At 29.7% G+C, this 21,452-nt stretch overlaps 1 protein-coding gene and 3 long non-coding RNA genes across 8 annotated transcripts; 1 reads left to right on the top strand and 3 right to left on the bottom strand.

The window, feature by feature from the left end:
• Positions 1 to 632: 632 nt before the first annotated feature.
• TRM11 (tRNA modification 11 protein) lies at positions 633 to 4,320 on the bottom strand. Its single transcript, XM_012973020.2, has 6 exons — positions 3,965 to 4,320; positions 3,597 to 3,808; positions 2,651 to 2,968; positions 2,464 to 2,538; positions 1,648 to 1,722; positions 633 to 1,359 (listed from the first exon to the last, which is right to left on the bottom strand). Exons 1-6 carry the CDS (start codon positions 4,161 to 4,163, stop codon positions 811 to 813), a joined length of 1,428 nt encoding a protein of 475 aa, XP_012828474.1. The 5' UTR covers positions 4,164 to 4,320; the 3' UTR covers positions 633 to 810.
• A 2,437-nt stretch (positions 4,321 to 6,757) lies between these two features.
• On the bottom strand, positions 6,758 to 7,306 carry LOC148772129 (uncharacterized). Its single transcript, XR_016030051.1, has 2 exons — positions 7,145 to 7,306; positions 6,758 to 6,934 (listed from the first exon to the last, which is right to left on the bottom strand). It is a non-coding gene; the product is annotated as an uncharacterized LOC148772129 (long non-coding RNA).
• A 6,892-nt stretch (positions 7,307 to 14,198) lies between these two features.
• LOC148772130 (uncharacterized) lies at positions 14,199 to 16,493 on the bottom strand. Of its 5 annotated transcripts, none has more exons than XR_016034074.1 (5): positions 16,154 to 16,493; positions 15,733 to 15,815; positions 15,241 to 15,374; positions 14,974 to 15,075; positions 14,199 to 14,579 (listed from the first exon to the last, which is right to left on the bottom strand). It is a non-coding gene; the product is annotated as an uncharacterized LOC148772130 (long non-coding RNA). The 5 variants fall into 5 exon arrangements; XR_016034078.1 differs by having other exon boundaries at positions 15,241 to 15,405; XR_016034076.1 differs by having other exon boundaries at positions 15,722 to 15,815.
• Positions 16,494 to 19,060: 2,567 nt separating this feature from the next.
• On the top strand, positions 19,061 to 20,546 carry LOC148772131 (uncharacterized). Its single transcript, XR_016034080.1, has 3 exons — positions 19,061 to 19,314; positions 20,025 to 20,068; positions 20,183 to 20,546. It is a non-coding gene; the product is annotated as an uncharacterized LOC148772131 (long non-coding RNA).
• Positions 20,547 to 21,452: the final 906 nt, after the last annotated feature.

Consider the following 21,452-nt stretch of genomic DNA (forward strand, 5'->3'; position numbering starts at 1 on the left):
GTCTCCCACACTAAAAATGCCAGCAACAAAGTGAGAAATTGCAATGTGTCAAAAAAAGACTTACTTCTGCATGTATTTTTGTTCATATATGCGATTGAGTGATTATTAATTATTCTCTTCATAAATTTGTAGATAAAGAGATGAGTTCTATATTAATTATTAACTATTTTACAGTTACACGCACAAAAGTCTTCCCTACTCTACCAACCCAACCACCTTTCTTAAATGACTTCCCTATATTCCTAAATATTAGTGTTTTTCCGTTTTGCAGAAGTATTAAAAATTTCGATAAATGTTTCTTGATTTTAGAAAGAAAAAAATATGCATTGAAAAGACTAAAATAAATTTAATCATTTAATAATGGGATAGAGAGAATTAATATTAGAATTGAATAAATATTTGTAAAACAAGAAAAAAATGTATTTAATGCAATATCAGAATTCTAAAGTGACAGATAATCGTAAATTATGTTTTTCTAAACCCACCATTATTGTGGAACACAGGGAGCATTTTCGAGACCCTATAGTTAAAAGCGTCATTTCCGATTTGTTTAACCACATAATAAGTTATTAAAGTGGATACTAATCACATTATTAACTTTAACAAGAACTATTCATAAGCTTTCAGACAGATACATAAGAACCGTAATTTCAAACCATCGATCAATCTCGTCGTTTCTAACAAAAATTTCTGAATAGTTAAACCCTCCCAAGACAACATTACATTAAAAAAAAAAAAAAAAAAAAAAAAACCCAGAATACACAACACAAATAATGTATTTAGCTATTGTTACAGCTAGAAGATCAAAGCCTAAACGTATTTGCCCCGGTATTTAGGCTTGGAGCTAAACTTCTCCCCTGATCCGTTAACATTAACGTCATCCACCGGGCTAAAAACAGCCGAATGCAAATTCCCATCTTCCATCCACTTGTTATGGTTCTCTCTAAACTCCAAATGCTGAGCCCTAGCAGCAGACTCGATATCCTCAGTGTACGGTGCAACCTTAACCATGGTTACCAAAACCCTGCTGTATCTATAGCTCAAGATTTGCTCACACGTGGCGATCATTTCGAAACACGGGTGCTCGGGGAAAGTGGGCTCGCCCGAACCCTCGTCCCTTAGAATGGGGTAGAAGTACACGAGGCGCCCACCCATTACAAGCATTTTAGCACCAAGGTCAAGTAAATCGTGCACGCATTCGACTAAGCTGTAAGGAGCGGTTGATGGTATGTGATCGGTTCTTTTATCGTCTGGAACTGTGTAAGGACCGATTACTCCTTTTAGAAGCTTACGCCCACCGGACTTTCGCCCCCCTGCGCGGACCCCGTATGGAGGATCACATATTATTGCATCAAATATCTGCGAGAAACATAGGAAGATTCAAAAAATGAAGAAAAAAAAATAATTAAAAATAATGGACTCGTTTAATCAATAGGAAATTTAGTTGCATTTAGATAAGTAAATAAACAATAAACCTCGTCGAGCAATAAACAGTAAAAGATATGTTTTTTTTCTTCTTCTTATGTTTCGGTCAATTGTGACAACAGTCAAAAGCACATCAAAATTTCGAATTCAAACATTAGGGTGACAATTGAAGAAAGCATAATATTACGAGATATAGTACAACCATTGGATGAAAAAAGTTACCTCTTTTAAACCTGAACGCCATGGTGGAAGGTTATTGTCAGCCCTTAATAGAGATATCGGCATTGGAAGTCCATACTGTACAAAGTGGAAACATGTAACCAATCAGGTTCACGGAGAAAAAAATTAAAAAATAATAAATGAAAGCCAAACAATAGCATTATAACTTCTTGAAAACTTTATAATTTTCCATGAGTCTCAACTCCATAAAACATTTCAATGACTACATGACGGCTATAAATATTGCCAATGACCCGTGATCTATGTTACATAGACACGGGAACGGGGACACGGCGACACACGGATACGGACACCGGGATACACTTAATCAAAAAAAGTAGGACACGAGAACGTGGGGGATACGTGTAAATATTAAAAATATAGGGGTTTATTTATAAATTATTACTAAATTATGTTTTATTTTTTATGTACAATATTAAAATATACATGAATATTTAATACGTTTAATCGTTTATTCAAATAAATTTGCAATTAATTATCGGATTAATGAGAGAGAGCTTCCAATTTATTCCTCCAGTTTCACAAAAACCCAAATAATCAGATTTGTAAAAAAGAAAATTCTTTTTTTTTCCCCTTGACACGCGTGTCCAACTTTTCAAATATTAGCCCAACAGCGTTTCTTAAAGGTGTCTTCGCGTTTCGTGTCCGAAACGTTTCCGACACGGGGAAACTTCATGTGTTTGCCGTGTCTGTGTAACAGAGCCCGTGATACTAAATCATGACACGAAGCAGTCATTAAAAAAGGCACATGAAAAGGTAAAAAAAATTAAGTAAATAAAAATAAAAATCTGCAAGAACCTGCTTAAAATTGCTCCAGACATTACACTCAGGGCCACGACCATCACGCACTACCCGAATGTCAATATCTGCACCCTGAACCGTTCACATCAGTGAAAGTGGAGAAAAAAAAAAGTACGATTAAGTAGAAAACAACATGCTTAAATATGACAAAAAATGAGTTTTGCAACAAATAAAAGATCCTAACCATTGTCATTGCTCCAAAATGAGACGCTGCAACCAGGATGCTTCCTGTACCGACAAAAGGATCATAAACCAGTTTCCCCGGTTTGACCTGCGCGTGATTTGCCATTAGGAAAGCTATTTCAGCATCCATGGCTGTCGGGCCAAGATATTTGCGGCTTTTCAGCTCATAAGTTTGCAAGATCTTTCTATCAGCACCTCCTAATTCCCTTCCAAAGAACATTCTCATTTGGACAGCAGAAGGAAGCCCGTTATTAGATCCATAATCATTGTTGGCCATCAGACAGAATCTATGATCAGGATTTTTTAGATTCACCCTCCCCTGAAAAATATTCACTTAGAAGTTGGTGAGAATGGCATACAAACACAAACAGGAAAAAAAAAAAATGAAACTCGTCTTGCTTAATCTTCATAACTAGGAGCCAGATAAAACGTAAGAGGGTAACTATACTATCAGAGAGCGCATTCTGACAAAATCCAAACGGGTACTTCTTAATATCATATGTGAAACTTTAGGTAGTTCTTGCTAATACTGTAAATCAAATGGACAAACGTAATAACAGATCGGAAGCAACTCCAACAACTTCCCACAGAAAACATTGTCTAGTGTATTCCTTTATTCTCAATATTCATCAGGAATTCGTTATATAACTCTATGCAACGGGTACCCATAGAAAGTAGATATGAACCTAAGTTTCTTTCCAATGTAAATGAGCTAATTAGAAGATTAAAAAAAAAAACATTTTCCCTTTAGAAGAAGTTATAGTCATTTTGGGATATAATGAGTGAATTCAATCTCCAATCAATACGTTTAGACGAGGGCCCTTCAAAGAACCATTCATTTCGTACGACACAAACACAGGGACATGGTCCAACTCGTCGCAGCCGAATCGCTTGCATATCATTAGTTTTATCAAGATTTCACAACGAAAAAATTACTAGAATGAAACCTTAAACGAAATGAATTCCAACTTGTGCATGCGATCTTTTTGCTCTTCGGAGCTTATCGCTTTCCCAAAGCTTTCCACGGTGATTTTGAACGTGCTCCCGGGAGATATGTACGGCAACTTCCGGTCATCTGGATAGCTTTTAATAGACTCCTCCAGTTCCTCAAAACTCCCACCTTCACCCCACAGTTCATATATTCCCTTCACAAGAATACCTGCGATATATTATATACTTCAATAACCAATAAATAAATATAAAAATAATAATTTAAAAAAAAAATGTATAGATAAAATGCAATTGCTAAAATCAGCAAACATATATGCTTGAATTTGGGAACGATTCAAAACTACTGATAAAGGAGTGTACTTACTTCGACTGGCAATGCTAACGGCCAATTCATCGGAAGGAAGGTTGACGAAATGGAAAGGCGAGTCCGGGTGGTGGTCCTCCGGGAGCCGCCATTCGAGTGCGGTGGCGCCGCCGCGACCTTCAAAGAGTCCGGCGAGGGATTCGAACTCGGATTTCCTGTATTCCAACAGTCTGTGGAAGAAAACGCATAGGTACCACATAGCGGCGGTGGTGGCGGAGATACGACGGCAGGGAGGTTTAGGGGGGGTTTTGGGTGGGTTTGAGGTTTCACTCCCCCAATTTTGTCTTTTTACAAAACCTAGAACTCGGACATTTAATTAAGACTGCGGCTATATGCAAGACTAATTCCACTTGTGCAAGACCAAATTAAAATTTTCAATGTATAAATACTATAATACCCTTATTTATTAAAAAATAAAAAATTCCAAATATGCAAGACCAAAAATTCAAAAACACAAAAAACCTATCACAAGACCACAAAACCACAAGACCAACTTTCATCTTCTCCATCTTCCAAAACCCACAAGACCTTTCTCCTTCCTCCTCCATTAACCCACAAAACCTAGAAATTCAAAATCATCAAAACTCAACAAATCTTACAAAGATGGCAAGTATGGAGTCAGAAGACATCAAAATAGAAGATTCTACGATGAAAGAACTCAAGAATGTATGCATTTATGGGTTTTTTAGCTAGAATATCGATTTTCCAAAAAAAATCCCGCGCAAACGAATTCGACATGTACAGGTCGAATTTTACAGGTAAAAATCGACATTTAGATGTCGATTTTGAGGTATAAAATTCGACATTTAGATGTCGATTTTGAGGTATAAAATTCGACATTTGAATTTGTGCTATAAATTCGACATGTCAATGTCGATTTTTACCTATGAAATTCGACGCTTAAGTGTCGATTTGTAGCATAGTTTTTCGACACCTTGGTGTCGATTTTTGTTTTTTTCTCATTATTTGTATTTGGTCTTACATGAGAAAAAAAAACCAATTTAGTTTATGGGCATACTTAGGGGTGTAAATGAGACGAGCCGGCTCGCGAGCTTCCGAAGCTTGCTCGAAAAAAGCTCGTACTCGAGCTCGAAAAATCGAGCTCGAGCTCGAGCTCACGAGCCCGAGCTTTTCGACGAGTCGAGCTCGAGCTTCATTTCAGTTGTTCGACAGCTCGCGAGCAGGCTCGCGAGCTTTACCTTTTCTCTATATTTTTTAATACATATTAATAATATATAATAATAGATATTATTAATAATAAATAAAAAAGAATAATATTACTTTTTTAATTGAAAAAATAAATTTGATGGATGGATTTTTGGTTGTGCCGAGCTCGAGCTCGCGAGCTCGAGCTCGGGCTCGTTTCGTATACGAGCTCGAGCTAAAACTTATAGGCTCCTCGAGCTCGAGCTCGAGCTCGAGCCTTGGCGAGCTTGAGCTCGAGCTCACGAAATAAGGCGAGCTCGGCTCGAGCTCGGCTCGTTTACACCCCTAGGCATACTTGTCATTCCATCTTAATAAAATAGAATCTTTTGGAATCTTTCTTTAATTTGGTCTTACACAAGTGGAATGAGTATTGCATATAGCCGCAGCATTTAATTAATTGATAAAACACCCCACTCCCTTTTTTCACGCACAATTTTTTTTTTCTTTTTTTTCAATTTCTGAAATTCCAAGTTTCGATTTTTTTCGTTTTTTTATTCTTCCCTTTATTAATATTTGGTCATTATTTTGATCGGATGGGATTAGGGGTCTAAGTTGGAAAGGAAATTTCAATTTCCGTTGGTTTTGATCCGAAAAATTACAATTTTGGTACAATTTTTCTCTTTCCAACTTTAATTTTTCTATTTTATTAGATTGGAATTGAAATTATATAAAAGAAATTTGGAATTTCTGATTTCGGATCCGGTTTAATGTCCAAAATTAATTTCGAAAAATTCGATTTTTTCCGAAAAAAATCCGCTAAGTTTTGACATTTTAAAGCTTATTGATTTCCGAAACTTCAAAATTTCCGGGAATTTTGGATTTGGAATTTGAATGAAAATTTAGATTGTGAAAAATTTGGAATTGAAATTGGAAATGATTTTGTACTTTTGAATTTTTTTACAAATTTTCCGAAAAGCCTTATTTTTATCCAATCCATCTGACTTTCACCCGTAAATGGGATAATTTGCACGAGAAAGAAGCACAAATAAACCTAGTAGGCATGTAATAATAACAAACTTGCGAGGGTAGTTACTGTCTTTTTCCTGCTAAGGGATTATTATGTGCTTAAAATAAAACCAGAAGGGGTAAGGTACAATACGGTCAAACCACAAGGGGCTATGTGCTATTTACTCTAAATAAAATACTTGTCAAACTTTGTATATTTGCACCTAAAAGATTGGTCATTTTTTTGTTAACAAACACGTCTTCAAGGGTAAAGAAGACGATTTTTCTTAATCAATATTTAGCTACTGTGTATATGTATTGTTTTTATTTTCTTTTGCATTTTCATTTTTATCATTTCAAAATCAGCGAATCAAACAGAACTTACTTGAGTTAGCTGCTTTGAAATTGAACTAGACTGATGAGTATAGAAAATATATTATAAATATTCAAAATTAGTATAATACCACTATTCAAGAAACATAATACTATAGTAATTTCTTCACCCAAAAGAACATATGAAAAATGTAGGATGACATATATAACTAGGAACACTAGGGTTTAGGAGCAAGATGCGAACGAGCTGTAGAGTAAAAATTCGATACGATCGCCAACATATCAAAAACGCTCAAAGGTTGTTGTCGATTTCAGAAATGATGGATTGGTCATCCTTATTAACCACAACTGTCTCATATTTAGGGCATGATAGCTGCACCCGGCACGGGTTGCAATTGCATGTGTTGGTCACGTTTACCTTCCTGTCGGAATTTGGACAATCTTGATTGTTTCTGGAGGGCATCGTTTTATCCTCATGACTTGAACCTTAAAACACACAAAAATATTTTACATATGAGAAGCTCTTTATTAGTTTCAAATTAAGATTTTGAAATGGCCAAAGATATCCTATTCGAGTAATAGAACTGTCTTCACAAATTAAATATGATTTTCTTGTTTTTTTTTGAAACACGAGAATGTATTGATATACTTCGAGATGGTTTCTTTACGAAATATCAAAAATGGCGAGTGTCTTACCTCAAAGGGAGAAGACTGCACCCAGGAATTAATAGAAGAAGACAAATATTTGTCGCAGTTCCAGTCTTGATAAAGGGGTCGGAAAATCTAGACAAAGAAAAAAGAAAAAGAAAATGGTTAAAACAGTCAAATGTCTGGAGCAGAGTATAAGATGAATTATCATGATAATTGATAACAACACTCTATCATTAGGTATTTTCGTGAGTCTACAAGTTCTTACGGAACCAAACCAATCACAAACAACCTAGTTCTAGAATTACGACATGTGTCATCCATGTCACCATCCACGTAGGCATCCTAATCATGATCCATGTGTCACTACATATTACATATTTAATGTCTATTTAATTATAACTTTTCATAATGTAATATTAGAATATATCATAATGCCATAAATGACATTTTTTATGAGAATTAAATATTTCCGTAATATTATATATATTATTATGGTAATCATTAATTATGTTATATAATAATTATTAAAACAAATTAATCATATTTTATGTTAAAATAAGATTTGGTACGTAATATCACACATATATATATATATATATATATATATATATATATATATATATATATATAATTATATATCATAATAAATGACATATTACATAATGATATATATATTTTATGGTAACCATTAAATGACATTTCTTTAACTATGGTTAATTTGTAAAGATCTACATTGTTTTAGTAACAATATATTTCTCAATCCATAATATATTGAATTATAATCTTACATACTAAAATGACATAATTTTAATTGTATCAATTTAATGCATATAATTTATTTCCTTAAAGATATATATTATTTATCTTTTATTACATAAAACATAAGTATAAATAGCTCACTCCACATCCATTATTTCCCATTCATATAACAAAGCACACAGCAAGAAAAAAGGTTTTATACCCTAATTCTATTCTTTCATTATTTTAGTTAATTTTCGTTTTTTTTATATTATTGTTTATACCCTAAAAATATTTTTTTATTTGTGTATGGTTTTCAGTTTAATATTTACCATTTGCATTTCTGTTTGATAATTAATTGTTATTTTTATTTTTTATTAGATGTTCAAATCAGGTCATTTGCGGAAAGATTTATCTGCCGAAATTTATGAAGGAATGCAAGAAGTGATACTACAAGGAGACATGAAAAAATCTGATATCGAAAAACGATCAAATTGCCTTCTTCGTTTTTGGGGAATAATGTGTATGTTTTACATTTTTTTTACATTGTTTTTGTATTCCAGTTTATGGGAAAATAAAATAACACCGATATTAATTATGTCTTTTTCCGACAAAATAAGTCATTATGATTCATTTGTTTCTATGCTCATGATAATTACTTGATCATAATTAAATTTACATTATTTTTTTTGTTCCGTCTTTTACATATGTGTATACATGATATCTCTAACAATTGTTTTTTGTTTGTTAATGATTTATAGATATGGACGCTGCTAAGTCATGTATTATAAGCGACTAATATTGGATATGGAAAAGGTCTATGGATTTGTAGAAAATGTGACTGCATCTTGAAACTTCATAAATCAAAGGTTATATTCATATTTTCTATAACTAATATGTAATTAATAATATATTGTTCATTGATCAATTTTCGTGTAGCATATATCCAAGCAATTTGCAGATGTTGTTGGATACATTGGCCAAAAATATAAATGTTTCTTTGGGATTTATTCGAGGAAGAATCGTAGAAGTACAAGGATGGAAAACAAGAAGTGTTGGAAACCATTTTGTGAAGAAAACTAATCAATTTTTGTTTATCCCAACAAAAACGTCACTGAAGTGTATGGTGCAAGTCCAGAAGAAGATTTAAGGTTTTCTTTTTGTTTGATTGAATTTTTTTTTTTTTTTGTGATTTTTTTTTAATGTTGGGAGCTTAACAATGTTAAGACATTTTAATTTATTTTGTGTATTAGTCTTGCTTCGTAATTATAATTAAATTGATAATTTGTGTATATTGGTTTATGAAATATGTCGTGCTCAAATATATATGTACAAATATTATATTAAAATATAATAGTATACTTATGCATATTATTAAAATATAGTAATATATTTCTACATTACAAAATTTTGCCAAATTTTATTTTAGATGTATTTAATAAATTAAAAAAAAAGTCATATTTATTACTTGAAATTTTTGCTATAAGCATTTAGTAAATATATTATTCATGTAAAATGAGATTCTTTTAAAATCAACACATACCATTTTTTGGGGATTTATTTATGATATATATATACACACACACAATAAATTAAAATGAAAACTTTATAAATATTTATTGCCAACAATTTTAATATAAAAATTTATAAAATATATTAGTCAACATTCATAGAAACGAGATTCATTTAAAATCATTACATACCAATACTTTTCCGGTAGATAAATATTATATTGCTCGATGCCATATTGCCATCTTTCCGTTTTTTATTTATAATAATTTGATTTTTTTCTTTTATCTATATTATATATAAAACAAAGATACACAATAAAAGTTAGAGAAAAAAAAAACGTAGATAGGTAATAAATTAATATTATATATAAAACCAATAATTAAAAAAAAAGTAGATATGTAAATGTAGTATTAATAATTTTCCCATATTTTTATATTTAAATTAATATAGATAATTTTGGAAATTATATCAATTTAAATTTATGCAGTGTTACTAATCTTTATGAATTATATCATCCGATTGTGTACTATTCCATTAATCAATCATTTAAATTCCATTAATATAATTTTATAATTTTACATTAATGTATTTTATTAATGCACTAGAATTCGATTTTAAATAAACATATTAATAATATATTATGAAATTTATAATTTTATTATTAAAATACAAAAAAAAAAGGAAAAAAGACAAAAAACCAAAAAACCGTGTGTATGTTTTATGTAATTTAAAATTTTCTAAAATTAGAATACGCATTTTATGATATGGAATTTGATTCTTTACCTATTTAAGATGATTAGATTTAATTGATATAGTTAGTTTAAGGAAAATATTCAATAACCATAAATATTGTTTAATATTTTAAAATCAATTCCTAATCAATATAAATCAAATCATCCGAATTTAATTGATTTGATATCTTACCTTTTTTTTCTTTTTCCACCTATAACCATGTCATTTGAAATTTGAATTCTAAAATTTTCCTAATTACTATATAATTATCAAAACTATATAAACCCTCATCTATTTATTTCACCCTACACTATTCTTCTTCACCCATTTCATTCAAGTTGTTTTTGTTTTTCGTTTTTTTTTTTGGTAATTTTTTTTCAATTGATTTCATGCACTTATCGTATTATAATTTAATTTAGATGGTTTAAATTCGTTTAATATTTTTAGTTAACTGAAGAACTATGCTAATATTTTTTCTTTATGTATTTTTTGCAGATGTTGTTTACGAATTCAACTTATGTCACATGTGCTACATTGTTACCGTTTGCATATACTTTTTGTAATTTTATTTATTTATTTTTTATTCAGTAACATTTCTCATGAATATTTTTTTATGTAAAAGTTTGTATTTAGTTTTTAATTTAATTGACTTATATATTTATCATTATCCAAAAATCGATTATTGTTTTGTCAAATACAAATGAGAGAAATTGACACTGAATCATGTATTGTATGCAATGTTCTAAAAATCGGCCAAGGCGGCCGATTAATCGGTCTCCGAGACGGAGGCGGTCCAAAACCTTTACGATTTTAGTTTAAAGGTTTGAAAAATCGGTTTTTTGCCCATGAGGCGGTTTTAGGCGATTTGATGCAGTTTGAGACGGTCAAACCTTTAAGGCGGGTCAAACTTCGGTGGCAAAAATCGGTCAAAAATCGGTGTTTTTTTTTTTATAATTCAAAATAAAAGTTGGAATTTTAATAAAAAAATATGAGTTTATGCTTTATTTTGTTTATGTTAACTATTATTGTTAAAGAACTAATGATGTATGCGAGGAATATATGTAATTTTAAAAAAAATGCCTTTTATTTATAGTTTATAAGGGTATTTATGTATTATGATCTTATTATTATTAAATCTTTATTATGTTATTAGGATATATATATATATATATATATATATATATATATATATATATATATATATATATATATGATGGAGATATAACTATGTTTAAATATCTTTTTATCTATATTTTGAGTATTTATAAATAATACCTACAAATATATTATATTCAATTTTAAAAATCGATTTATTTTCGATTTATCACCGCCACACCGATTAATCGTAAGTCGGTCCCTGATCGATCGCCTCTGGCCCGATTACCGCTTTTTACAACCTTCATTGTATGTGGAAACGTGGAAATCGAGGATTTCTTATTTTTCTTTTGTTTGGAAACGAGGATTGGACAATATTGTTGTATGTACAAGTTTCACCACAATTGACATGTATCATCTTTTGAATGTTTTTTTTTTTTTTGAAAATAATAAAGACAAACAATTTGTGTACTTTTGCTTCATTAGTGAAAATTTGGAGTTTTATTTTATTTTCTTATAGTTTGCATATTTTACATTCATTATAATTTTCTATTTTATGTTTCAATCTTAATTTTTTGTGAATAAATTACTATCTTAACACTATAATAATACAATCTTAAACAAATAAGTGTAATATTTTAATAAAGTATTACTATTGTTGCAACTCGAATTAAATACTTCTGGGTCATGAGGTATTTCATGAAAGATTTGGACAAATAAATATTTTTAGTAAAATATACATAGTTTTCTACAATCCGTAATTTTTTATTCCATTTTTTGAATCCTTACAAAATTTTGTCAAATTTTCATAATATTTCAAATGTATATAATTTAATAGCATTCCAAGTTTTCAAATATATTAATTTGTTAAACAATACAAATTTAAATTTGTTTTTTTTAGTTAATTTGTTATGGATTAAATACGAACTATATATTAGACTATTGTTTGTTTTCAAATGTTACTTAATTCAAATTTTATATAATCATTTAATTGTATTTGTAACATCTGAAAAAAAAGTTGTTGTAATATGTACATTAATTGTTTAACTATTTACGGATAAGGTCATACAATCATGGCTGACTATGAATATTGCGCCCCTATTTTGTTTGTTGTTCAATATTTCCAACTTAAATTTAAAATTGCCTCAACTTTCAAGTAAATATAGATAAAAACTTAATAGTATTTTTTTTGTTAAGATGGCCTCAACTTATGTGTACTTTGTTTCTATATTTACAAAATGGCCTCATCTTCTATAGACGGACAAAACCTATTGCCCTAAACTTACTTTAGTTGTGTTTACTACCATGACATTAACGATGGTGTGTATAAGGTAACATTAATACTGAGCTTCTTTAAATTGTATTTGTGTCTATATGTAAATCAAAAGTATAGTTTTTTGTTGTTTTCTAAAACATAAAACAAAAATAATTTATATAAAATATTTGCCTAAATAGATACATATACATTGTGAATTGTAAAATATTAGCGTCTATCTCTCATGGTATCTAAACATCCTAACAACTATTAGGATATAGTTTCATATGCTATATAATCACTCATATTTGAGAAATTTCATTTCAATTGTAATATATACATTAGTTTTTTCAAGTTACAACATACAATATAAATTATTGTAAAAAGAATACTATATGTGTTTGATGGTGAAAATCTAAAAAGGGAATAAACTTAAAGCAAATACTTAATATAGAAAACAACTAAGCAATTGAGTAATACACCTAATTAATTGGAGATGACACATTAGCAATTGAACTCAACCTAATGAATTTGAAGATACACATAAGCAGTGGGTATGACAAATGTCATTCATTCATGCATGCAATCATCTTTTTATATTATATGTAGATCAATTTCGATTTGAATCAAATATTATGTTCTTATTTACTAACTCTTGCCATATTTGAATGGAATCAATTTCGATTTGTATATATTTGTTTCTTAAATGTGTAAATAATTTATAATATGTACCCAATATATATGTAATTAAATATGTTACTTATAATAGAGTATATAATATTTTCTAATAAATATCGAGTTTAAGTATTTCTAATAATATTTTCATATACATTAGCATTAGTATTAGCATTAGTTTATTAGTATTAGTATTAGTATTAGCGTTAGCATATTAAGATTAGTATTAGCATGGCATTAGCATATTATTATTACCATTACCACATTAGTATTAGAATTAACATTAGAATTAGCATTAGTATATTAAAATTAACATTAAATTACCATCAGCATATTAGTATTAATATTAATATTAGTATTCATATTAGTATTAATAGGATAAACATTAAGATTACAGTCAAGATTAATTTCGAGATGATGATTAGGATGAAGATCAGGATTATGATCATGATCATTATTAGGATTGAGATTATGATTAAAATTCAGATTATGATGATAATCATGATTAGCATTGGCATTAGCCTTTTATAATTGGCATTAGTATTAGAAATATCATATTACTATTAGCATTAGCATATTAGTGTTAGCATTATCATATTAGGATTTGTATTAACATTGACATTAGGATATATTAGTATTAGCATAATTAGTATATTATAGTTAGAATTAACATTGGCATATAAGGATGAATATTAAACTACCATTAGGATATTAGATTTAGAATTGGGATTATGATTAGGATTAGTATTATGAATAATATTTGGATGATGATTAGCACTACACCAAAAAGGCCTTTTTCTAACACATATTATCCGTTAGAAAATATATTTTTAATGGAGTAAGGCTGTTAAAAAATCAGCGTTAGAAATTAAGTCCGAAACATTTCTAACGGACATAGACCGTTAGAACAATTAAAAAAACCGTTACAAAAAATAAAATAAGCGTTGGGAGTAAAAAATATTTCCAACGCTTATATCTGTTAGAAATATCATTGGTAACGGTTCTTCTTGCAACACTTGTACCTAAATTCCTAACGGATATAGCTGTTAGAATAATTAACGAAATTAAAAAAAAAAAAAAAAAATCACAATATACAAAAAATATGATTCGTTATTATTCACAAATAATAGAATGTCAATTATTTTTTGAAATATCCATATATTACAATTGACTGAAAGTACAATAAAGGTTCACGTACAATCCATCATTACAATAAATCATCCACCACCATTCATACATATTAAATCCAAATCCTTAAGATTTACCTAATTAAAATGGAGTACATAAACTTAATTATGTACTAACTCGACTCAAAGAAAATATTTCCTGCATGTCTGGCCAGAGTATCACATACTCTCTATCCATCAAACTGTTAATAATATCACCATCTAGAAGTTGATGCGGTCAAACATCCTTCCGTAATCCATCAACAGACTGCTCCCCAAGTAATTTTGGTACTTGAAGCATTTTGAGCTGAATTTAGTTATATAGAGAAAGTTAGGGAAATAAGAAATTAAAACGCCCATCCATGCTCAATTCTGAGAACACTAAACCAAACAATATTAATATCATCTCGTCAGACACTTCAATGGATACATATTGACTAACCAACATTTTGACCTTCAACCCATTCAAATTCAGTGAGGCGGTTCAAAGTCAGTAATAGATTATTGATTAAGTTGAAATAAAACAATATATCAATCATATAAAGCAGAACCGAACTCCAATTAAAATCAAATAGTATTAATGGGTTTAATTTATACCAATCAATCAACGTTTCCTTTAACTAACTACTATTTGTGCAAAAGAAGTTTAGACTAAGCTTCAAAACAGACGAGAAAAATATATACAAATGGTATGATCTCACCTTGTTGAAGAATGCATCAAAATCCAGTGGTTATACTTATATATACAAATGATGAAAGGGATTGAACTTGGAGAGCCCCAGCGCCGTTATATTCTTATAAAACTGAATAAGAGAAACAATTTCAACTTGATTAACATATCGTAACATAATAATAAATTACCATTTGGTATGCCAAAAAGGTCTCAAACATAAATAGAATTTGCTGTCATTTAACGAGGCCTTATATTCATTAATATGATGGATGCTTATCGCTGAAATAACACGTACCTTAGGTTTAAATCTTCATCATCGACTATATCCAATATTATTTGTTGTCACGAACAAAATACTCATCATTCTTATCAGTAGATTGTTTATAAGTTTGTAGTATGATCTTCAATATTACCAGATCTCCATGCGTTCTTATGAAAAAAAAAAGATACATACAATCACCTATAAAAAACCACAGGCATAAACAGAGACAAATATTTCTTATGGCAAAAGGTGATGTTCATTCTTGCCCAGAAATAAAACATTGGTCAACACAAGCTAGGCAAATAAATAGAAGCAACTTGATATAGATTTGGCATTTTCTATGACAAAAGACGTATCAAAACACTAAAGCAAAACCAAAAAGGCATAACTTTTGCTCGTTCTGTAAATAAAACCATCTAGTCTAGTGAGAGGAATCAACAAAGTTTAACCAACAGTGTGAGAAGTCTACTGGAATGTAATCTCAAATAATAAATGATGGAAAATTAAAAAGTACCAATTTCTCACCCATACATTCCTTGGACCTCATTCTTCAATGCAAATGACTTGGCAAGTATTAACATACGGAAATAACAATTCAGAGCAAAAATCTGAAAAGAAACAATAAGAACAACTAAGAAAGAGAAATAAATGCTAACAACATATCTCTTAGATATAAATAATTGAAGAATTCCAGGAATCAGATCTATTTTTTCTAGTTAATCAAACTTAAGCACTAAATTACACCCTTCAATACTTCAATGCTTAAGGAGTTAAGGGCTCCAGAATATTTTTTCCAATCTATAACTTCATAACATTCCAACAAACAAAATAATCATGAAAATTGTAAAACCTAATTTTCAGATTTCTTGGTATAGAAAAAGTAATGTATTACAGAGAAATTAAAGCTTGAATATAAAGAATAAGGGAATTGTAATTAAACAATTACCTTAAATTATCACAGCCGTTTATGTTGTTCATCGATGGAAATTTTGAACAGGAGTTGTGTGTCATGGCCGGTGGTTAAAGAAAAAGTAGAAACCCCAAACCCTAGAACCAAAATCGCCGACGATGTAAGTCTCAGTGTGTTGAGGACGAAAAAGCGATGGGCTCTTTTGCGGTGATGGTGGTGCCGCTGCCGTTCCGGACTTCCGGTGCCCGCGTCGTGCGATATTCTTTAATTCTCACTTTCTTCAGACTATGGAAGGGGATGATTGTGCCGCTGCCCTGTTTCTCTCAGACGGCTCTCAGACTATGGAAGGGGATATGGTTGGTTTTTTCAATTAATAATAAATAGAAGAATATTTTTGATAAATAAGTTTTCTTATTTTTTAAAGAATATAATAATAATAATAATAATAATAATAATAATAATAATAATAATAATAATAATAATAATAATAATAATAATAATAATAATAATAATAATAATAATAATAATAATAATAATAATAATAATAATAATAATAATAATAATAATAATAATAATAATAATAATAATAATAATAATAATAATAATAATAATAATAATAATAATAATAATAATAATAATAATAATAATAATAAAAAAAAAAAATAGTAAAAGGATATAAGTGAAGTGTAACTATTACTAACACATTATAACCGTTGGCAATAATTAGTTAAATAATAAATAACACTTATTATTAATACTAACGAATAAATTTCAATTCTAACGGATTTTGCCCGTTAGAAATTTCTAATGGATAATGACTGTTAGAAATCCGAAATATTGCTGTTAGGAAAAACTCCATATGGTGTAGTGTAGGATCGAGATTAATGTCAGAATTAGTATTAGAATTACAATTAATATTAATATTAGAATTATATTAGTATTAGGATTATAGTTAGTATTAGTACTAGGATTACGGGTATATTAAGATTATGATTATGATTAACATTGGGATTATGATTAATATTAGGATTATGATTATGACCAGAATTAAAATTAAAAATAGGATCAACATTAGGATTATGATCAAGATCATGATCATTATTAAGATTAGGATTATGAATAGGAATAAGATTACGAATATGATTTATATTAGGATTAGAATTATAATTAGCATTATATTTTAGGATTAGCACTAGCATTAACATATTATCTTAAGCATATTATGATTATTATTAGCATTGTCACTAAATTATTAGTATTACCATTAACATATATTAGTGTTAAAATTAAGATTAGGATTATGAGTATTATTAGTATTATAATATGGATAATGATTAGGATACGGTTTGCGATTATAATTAATATTAGGATTAGAATTAGGATTAACATTAACATTATGATGGATGACGAAAATTAGCATTAGCATTAAAATTAGGATTAATGTTGTGATTAGGATTATAATTAGTATTAGCATTAGCATTAGCATTAGCATCAGCATTAGCATTAGCATTGGGATAGTATTCGGATTAGCATTGGTATTAGTAAATTGACATTACCATTAGGATAAGGATTATCATTAGCACACTACCAAAAAACAAGGCTTTTGTAACAGAAATTTTGTGACAGGCTAAATCTGTCACAATGAATGACTGAATTAGTGACAAATTTGTGATCGATTCTTATAAAACCAATTTACAATTGCTTTTGACGCAATTGTTATGAATTATGTGACGAATTTTGTGACAATAAATATTCGGTCACATTTCGGTCACATAATTTGTAACAGAAATTTATTCCGTCATAGTATTTGTCATAATTTGTTTATGGATATGTAATTTAATTAGTATGAGTTACAAATCTGTCACAACATCTTTTTCGTCAAAAATATTTCACATGTAATTATGTCACGAATACCGTCATATTCTAAGTTTTGTCATTGGTCCGTCACAACATCATTTTCATCACAAATGGGTCACAATTTTTTTTGTCACAACTCCATCACATTCTAAGTTATGTCATTGATCCATCATCGCATCCTTTTTGTCACAAACACGTCACATAAAATTCAGTCATAAATATGTCATATTCTTGAGTTGTGCCATTGATCCGTCACAACATCCTTCTCGTCACAAATGTGTCACGTATTATCCATTCACAATTCCGTCATATTTTAAATTCTTCATTAATCACTTACTAATATTTATTTAGTCATAGATCCATCACAATCTAAATTTCTTCATAGTTTGTCACTACCTTTGTTCGCTATATATATCTCTTTAAAAATGTTATTTATTTACTCAAAAAAAGAAGAAGTTATTTACATGTTGGTTAAAATCCCAATTATGTCACTAACCGGCCCTATTTATTTTATATTTTGAAACCATAAAAAATAAAATAATAGGAAAAAAATATAGAATAATATAACAAATGCAACCTATTTATTATAATTTATTAACAATTTCAAGTAATTTGATTTTCTTATAGAAATTATGTAAAATGGATAATTAGTCAATTTATTAAAATATTTCTTATAATGGCGTGCACAAAAACTGTATTTAAGCTAGTTACACTATTATTATATGTTATCCTTGTTTTGTTTTATTATTGAAAATCTATTATTTACAAATTTTAGTGTTATATCAATATATGTTGAAAATACCACATTTAATGTACACTAAATTATTAATTTGATTCTTGATTTATTATTAATATTATTATTACTTAAAACCACAATTTATTTTTTGAGCATGAAAACTAATTCTAGCAAAAAATATTGGTCTGACCTTCTTATTTAATTTTTATATCTATATTTTTTTTAATTTTGTTTTTATCAAACTGATGATAAAAGATATTGATAACAATTGAATTTAAAAAAAAAAACTAGTTAAAAGTTAATAAATTAATGATAATTTAGCATTAACTCCCCCACTACGGCGTCATAGTGAAACCCCACCCAAAACAAGCCATTTAGGTTTTTGAGTTTTGCACATCACAGGCACACACTCACGTTTTTTCTCCACTCATCGTCAAAGGGCAATGGCGGCAGCGGCATAAATCGGGGGTAAATGATTTATAATGTCGGGCAACAACACAAATGTGGTGGCGGAGAACCATAATTGATTTGTACGATGAATCTACACCCATAAGGCAGCGGCGAGCGATTGTCCTCGTCGGTACACTATCATTTGGGCATGAAGGTAAATTTCAGGATTAATTTATCAATATATATATGCGTAGCTTTTCTGTTTGACTTGTAAATTAATAGGTGGGTGAAAACCGAGTAGAATGTGATGGTTTGATACATATTGAGAAAATTATTGTGTATATTAGATGTATTTGACTTTATTGGTTAATTCAGCAAAAGTTTCGGTTCGGTGATTTTACAAAATTCTCTTGAATTTGGGCGTATGGGGCTATTTGTTAGCTATATCCCACCATTATTTTGAAATAAATCCTTGTAAATTGTAGATTATGACATTAGCCTGTGGTTGCTATCTACAGAGGCATAAGAGATATGCATTATATTATATGTACTTTCTGAAACAATAAATGATGTTTGTAGGTAATTATAATTGGATGATGTGAATTCGAAACTATTGAATGTGTTTTAATTAGATGGACCCTGAGGTCCAAGACGTTTTAAGCAGAAGCTATGCAGCTTCTGTTTCGTCTCCCTCTTCACATATTGGGTACATTAACACCTACATGAAGTTGTTCCAACATTAAAATGGTACTTGTATAATCAGGCCATTCTACAGGTTTTGGTTATGCTCTTGCTTGGAATAGTTGTTCCTTTTTTAATCAAAATATTTGTCTTCTATCTTAGAATACGATGGTTGGCTCTAATTGGCACATTTTATTTTTCAGATCTTATTATTTCTGATCTTTGTTGAATTTTTTATGGCAGGATATTCAATACGGAAGCTTAACAGCTATAGTAACTGGTATACGGTATGTGATCGGGGGTAATTTTCTTTTGGTGTTCTTTCTCTTGGGGTTCTGCTTTATGTAAGAAAATTGGACTTAGTTTATTTGAAATTTCACCTTTTTGTGTTACATTGTCAGATGCAGTTTAGATTATTCGTGAAGATGCAGATGTGAGACTAGTGTTGGGCAGGGACCACGTGCTACTCAGATATAGTATGAAGTTGTCGAATTGTCAAATTGGAAAGATCGTCCAAGATGAACTGGTGGGGGTTGAGGGGATGAGAGGGAGAGAAATATAAACGACGATAACATGGCTTGCGGATGTTGGAGGTGATACAGGACAATAGTTTAGAGATTGGGTCTTTGTTATAAGATATTTATGGCTCGACATTTGTAGTATATTTTTACCATTAGATATATTAGCAAACTTTTGAAATATCACAACAGAGATAATGGTTTTGTCTTAATATACTTATATGAACATTTTATTGGTTTTGTTGTACATTTCTTTTGATACAGACAATTTGTGACAAAGTGTTTGTGACAGAGGATTGGTGACTAATTGTGACGCTCTCAGTGACACAAATATATAACGAAATCTTTCATTCATTGGTGATGAATTATTGACAACATGAATTGTTTATGACGGCATCCGTCACAGATTTTAGGAAAAATATTTTCATGTTTATTGACGGATTCATGACAACACAAACTATTTGTGACGGAATCCGTCACATAGTTTAGGGACGGGTTATTGACAGCACAAACTGTTTGTGACGGAATCCGTCACATAGTTTAGGGACGGATTATTGACTGCAAAAACTTGACTTTGACGGAATCCGTCACAATTTTAGGGAAAACATTTTGTTAGGTAGTGACAAATTATTGACAGAAAAATATTGCTTGTGACGGAATCCGTCATAGATTTTAGGTGTCTTCGATATGGTAATTTTGACGGAATTACTTTCATTTGTGACGAACGTTTCTGTGATAAACAGTGTGACGGAATTAAAATCTCCGTCACTAATTAAATTAGTGACGAGGGTGTTTCTGACAGACATATTCCGTCCCTATGCCGTCACTAAAGCTTAATAGTGACTGATTTTGTTGCTTTTTGTGACAAAATCGGCTGTCACTAAAGCCTTGTTTTTTGGTAGTGGCATTACCATATTAGGATTATTAATATTAGTATTAGCATTAACATTAGAATTACTATTAGAATTAGCATTAGGATTAGCATTTGAATTATGATTTGGAGTAACATTATAATTATGCTTAGGATTAGAATTAACATAACAATTGGCACTAGAATTAGTATTATGAATAACATTAGCATTATCATATTACCATTGCCATAAATATCAACATTAAAATTAGTATTAACAATTTTGAGTTGCATCAGATGTAT

The sequence above is a fragment of the Erythranthe guttata genome, chromosome 2 (assembly GCF_056151865.1).
Source record: "Erythranthe guttata isolate IM_541 chromosome 2, IM_541, whole genome shotgun sequence".
NCBI classification, from domain to species: domain Eukaryota; kingdom Viridiplantae; phylum Streptophyta; class Magnoliopsida; order Lamiales; family Phrymaceae; genus Erythranthe; species Erythranthe guttata.

Coding starts and splice junctions, on each gene's coding strand:
- TRM11 (XM_012973020.2), bottom strand. CDS start 4,163: ATGTGGTACCTATGCGTTTTCTTCCACAGACTGTTGGAATACAGGAAA. Junction 2,969..3,596: donor TGGAATTCATTTCGTTTAAG/GTTTCATTCTAG, acceptor AATATTTTTCAG/GGGAGGGTGAATCTAAAAAA. Junction 2,539..2,650: donor ATTTTGGAGCAATGACAATG/GTTAGGATCTTT, acceptor TGAACGGTTCAG/GGTGCAGATATTGACATTCG.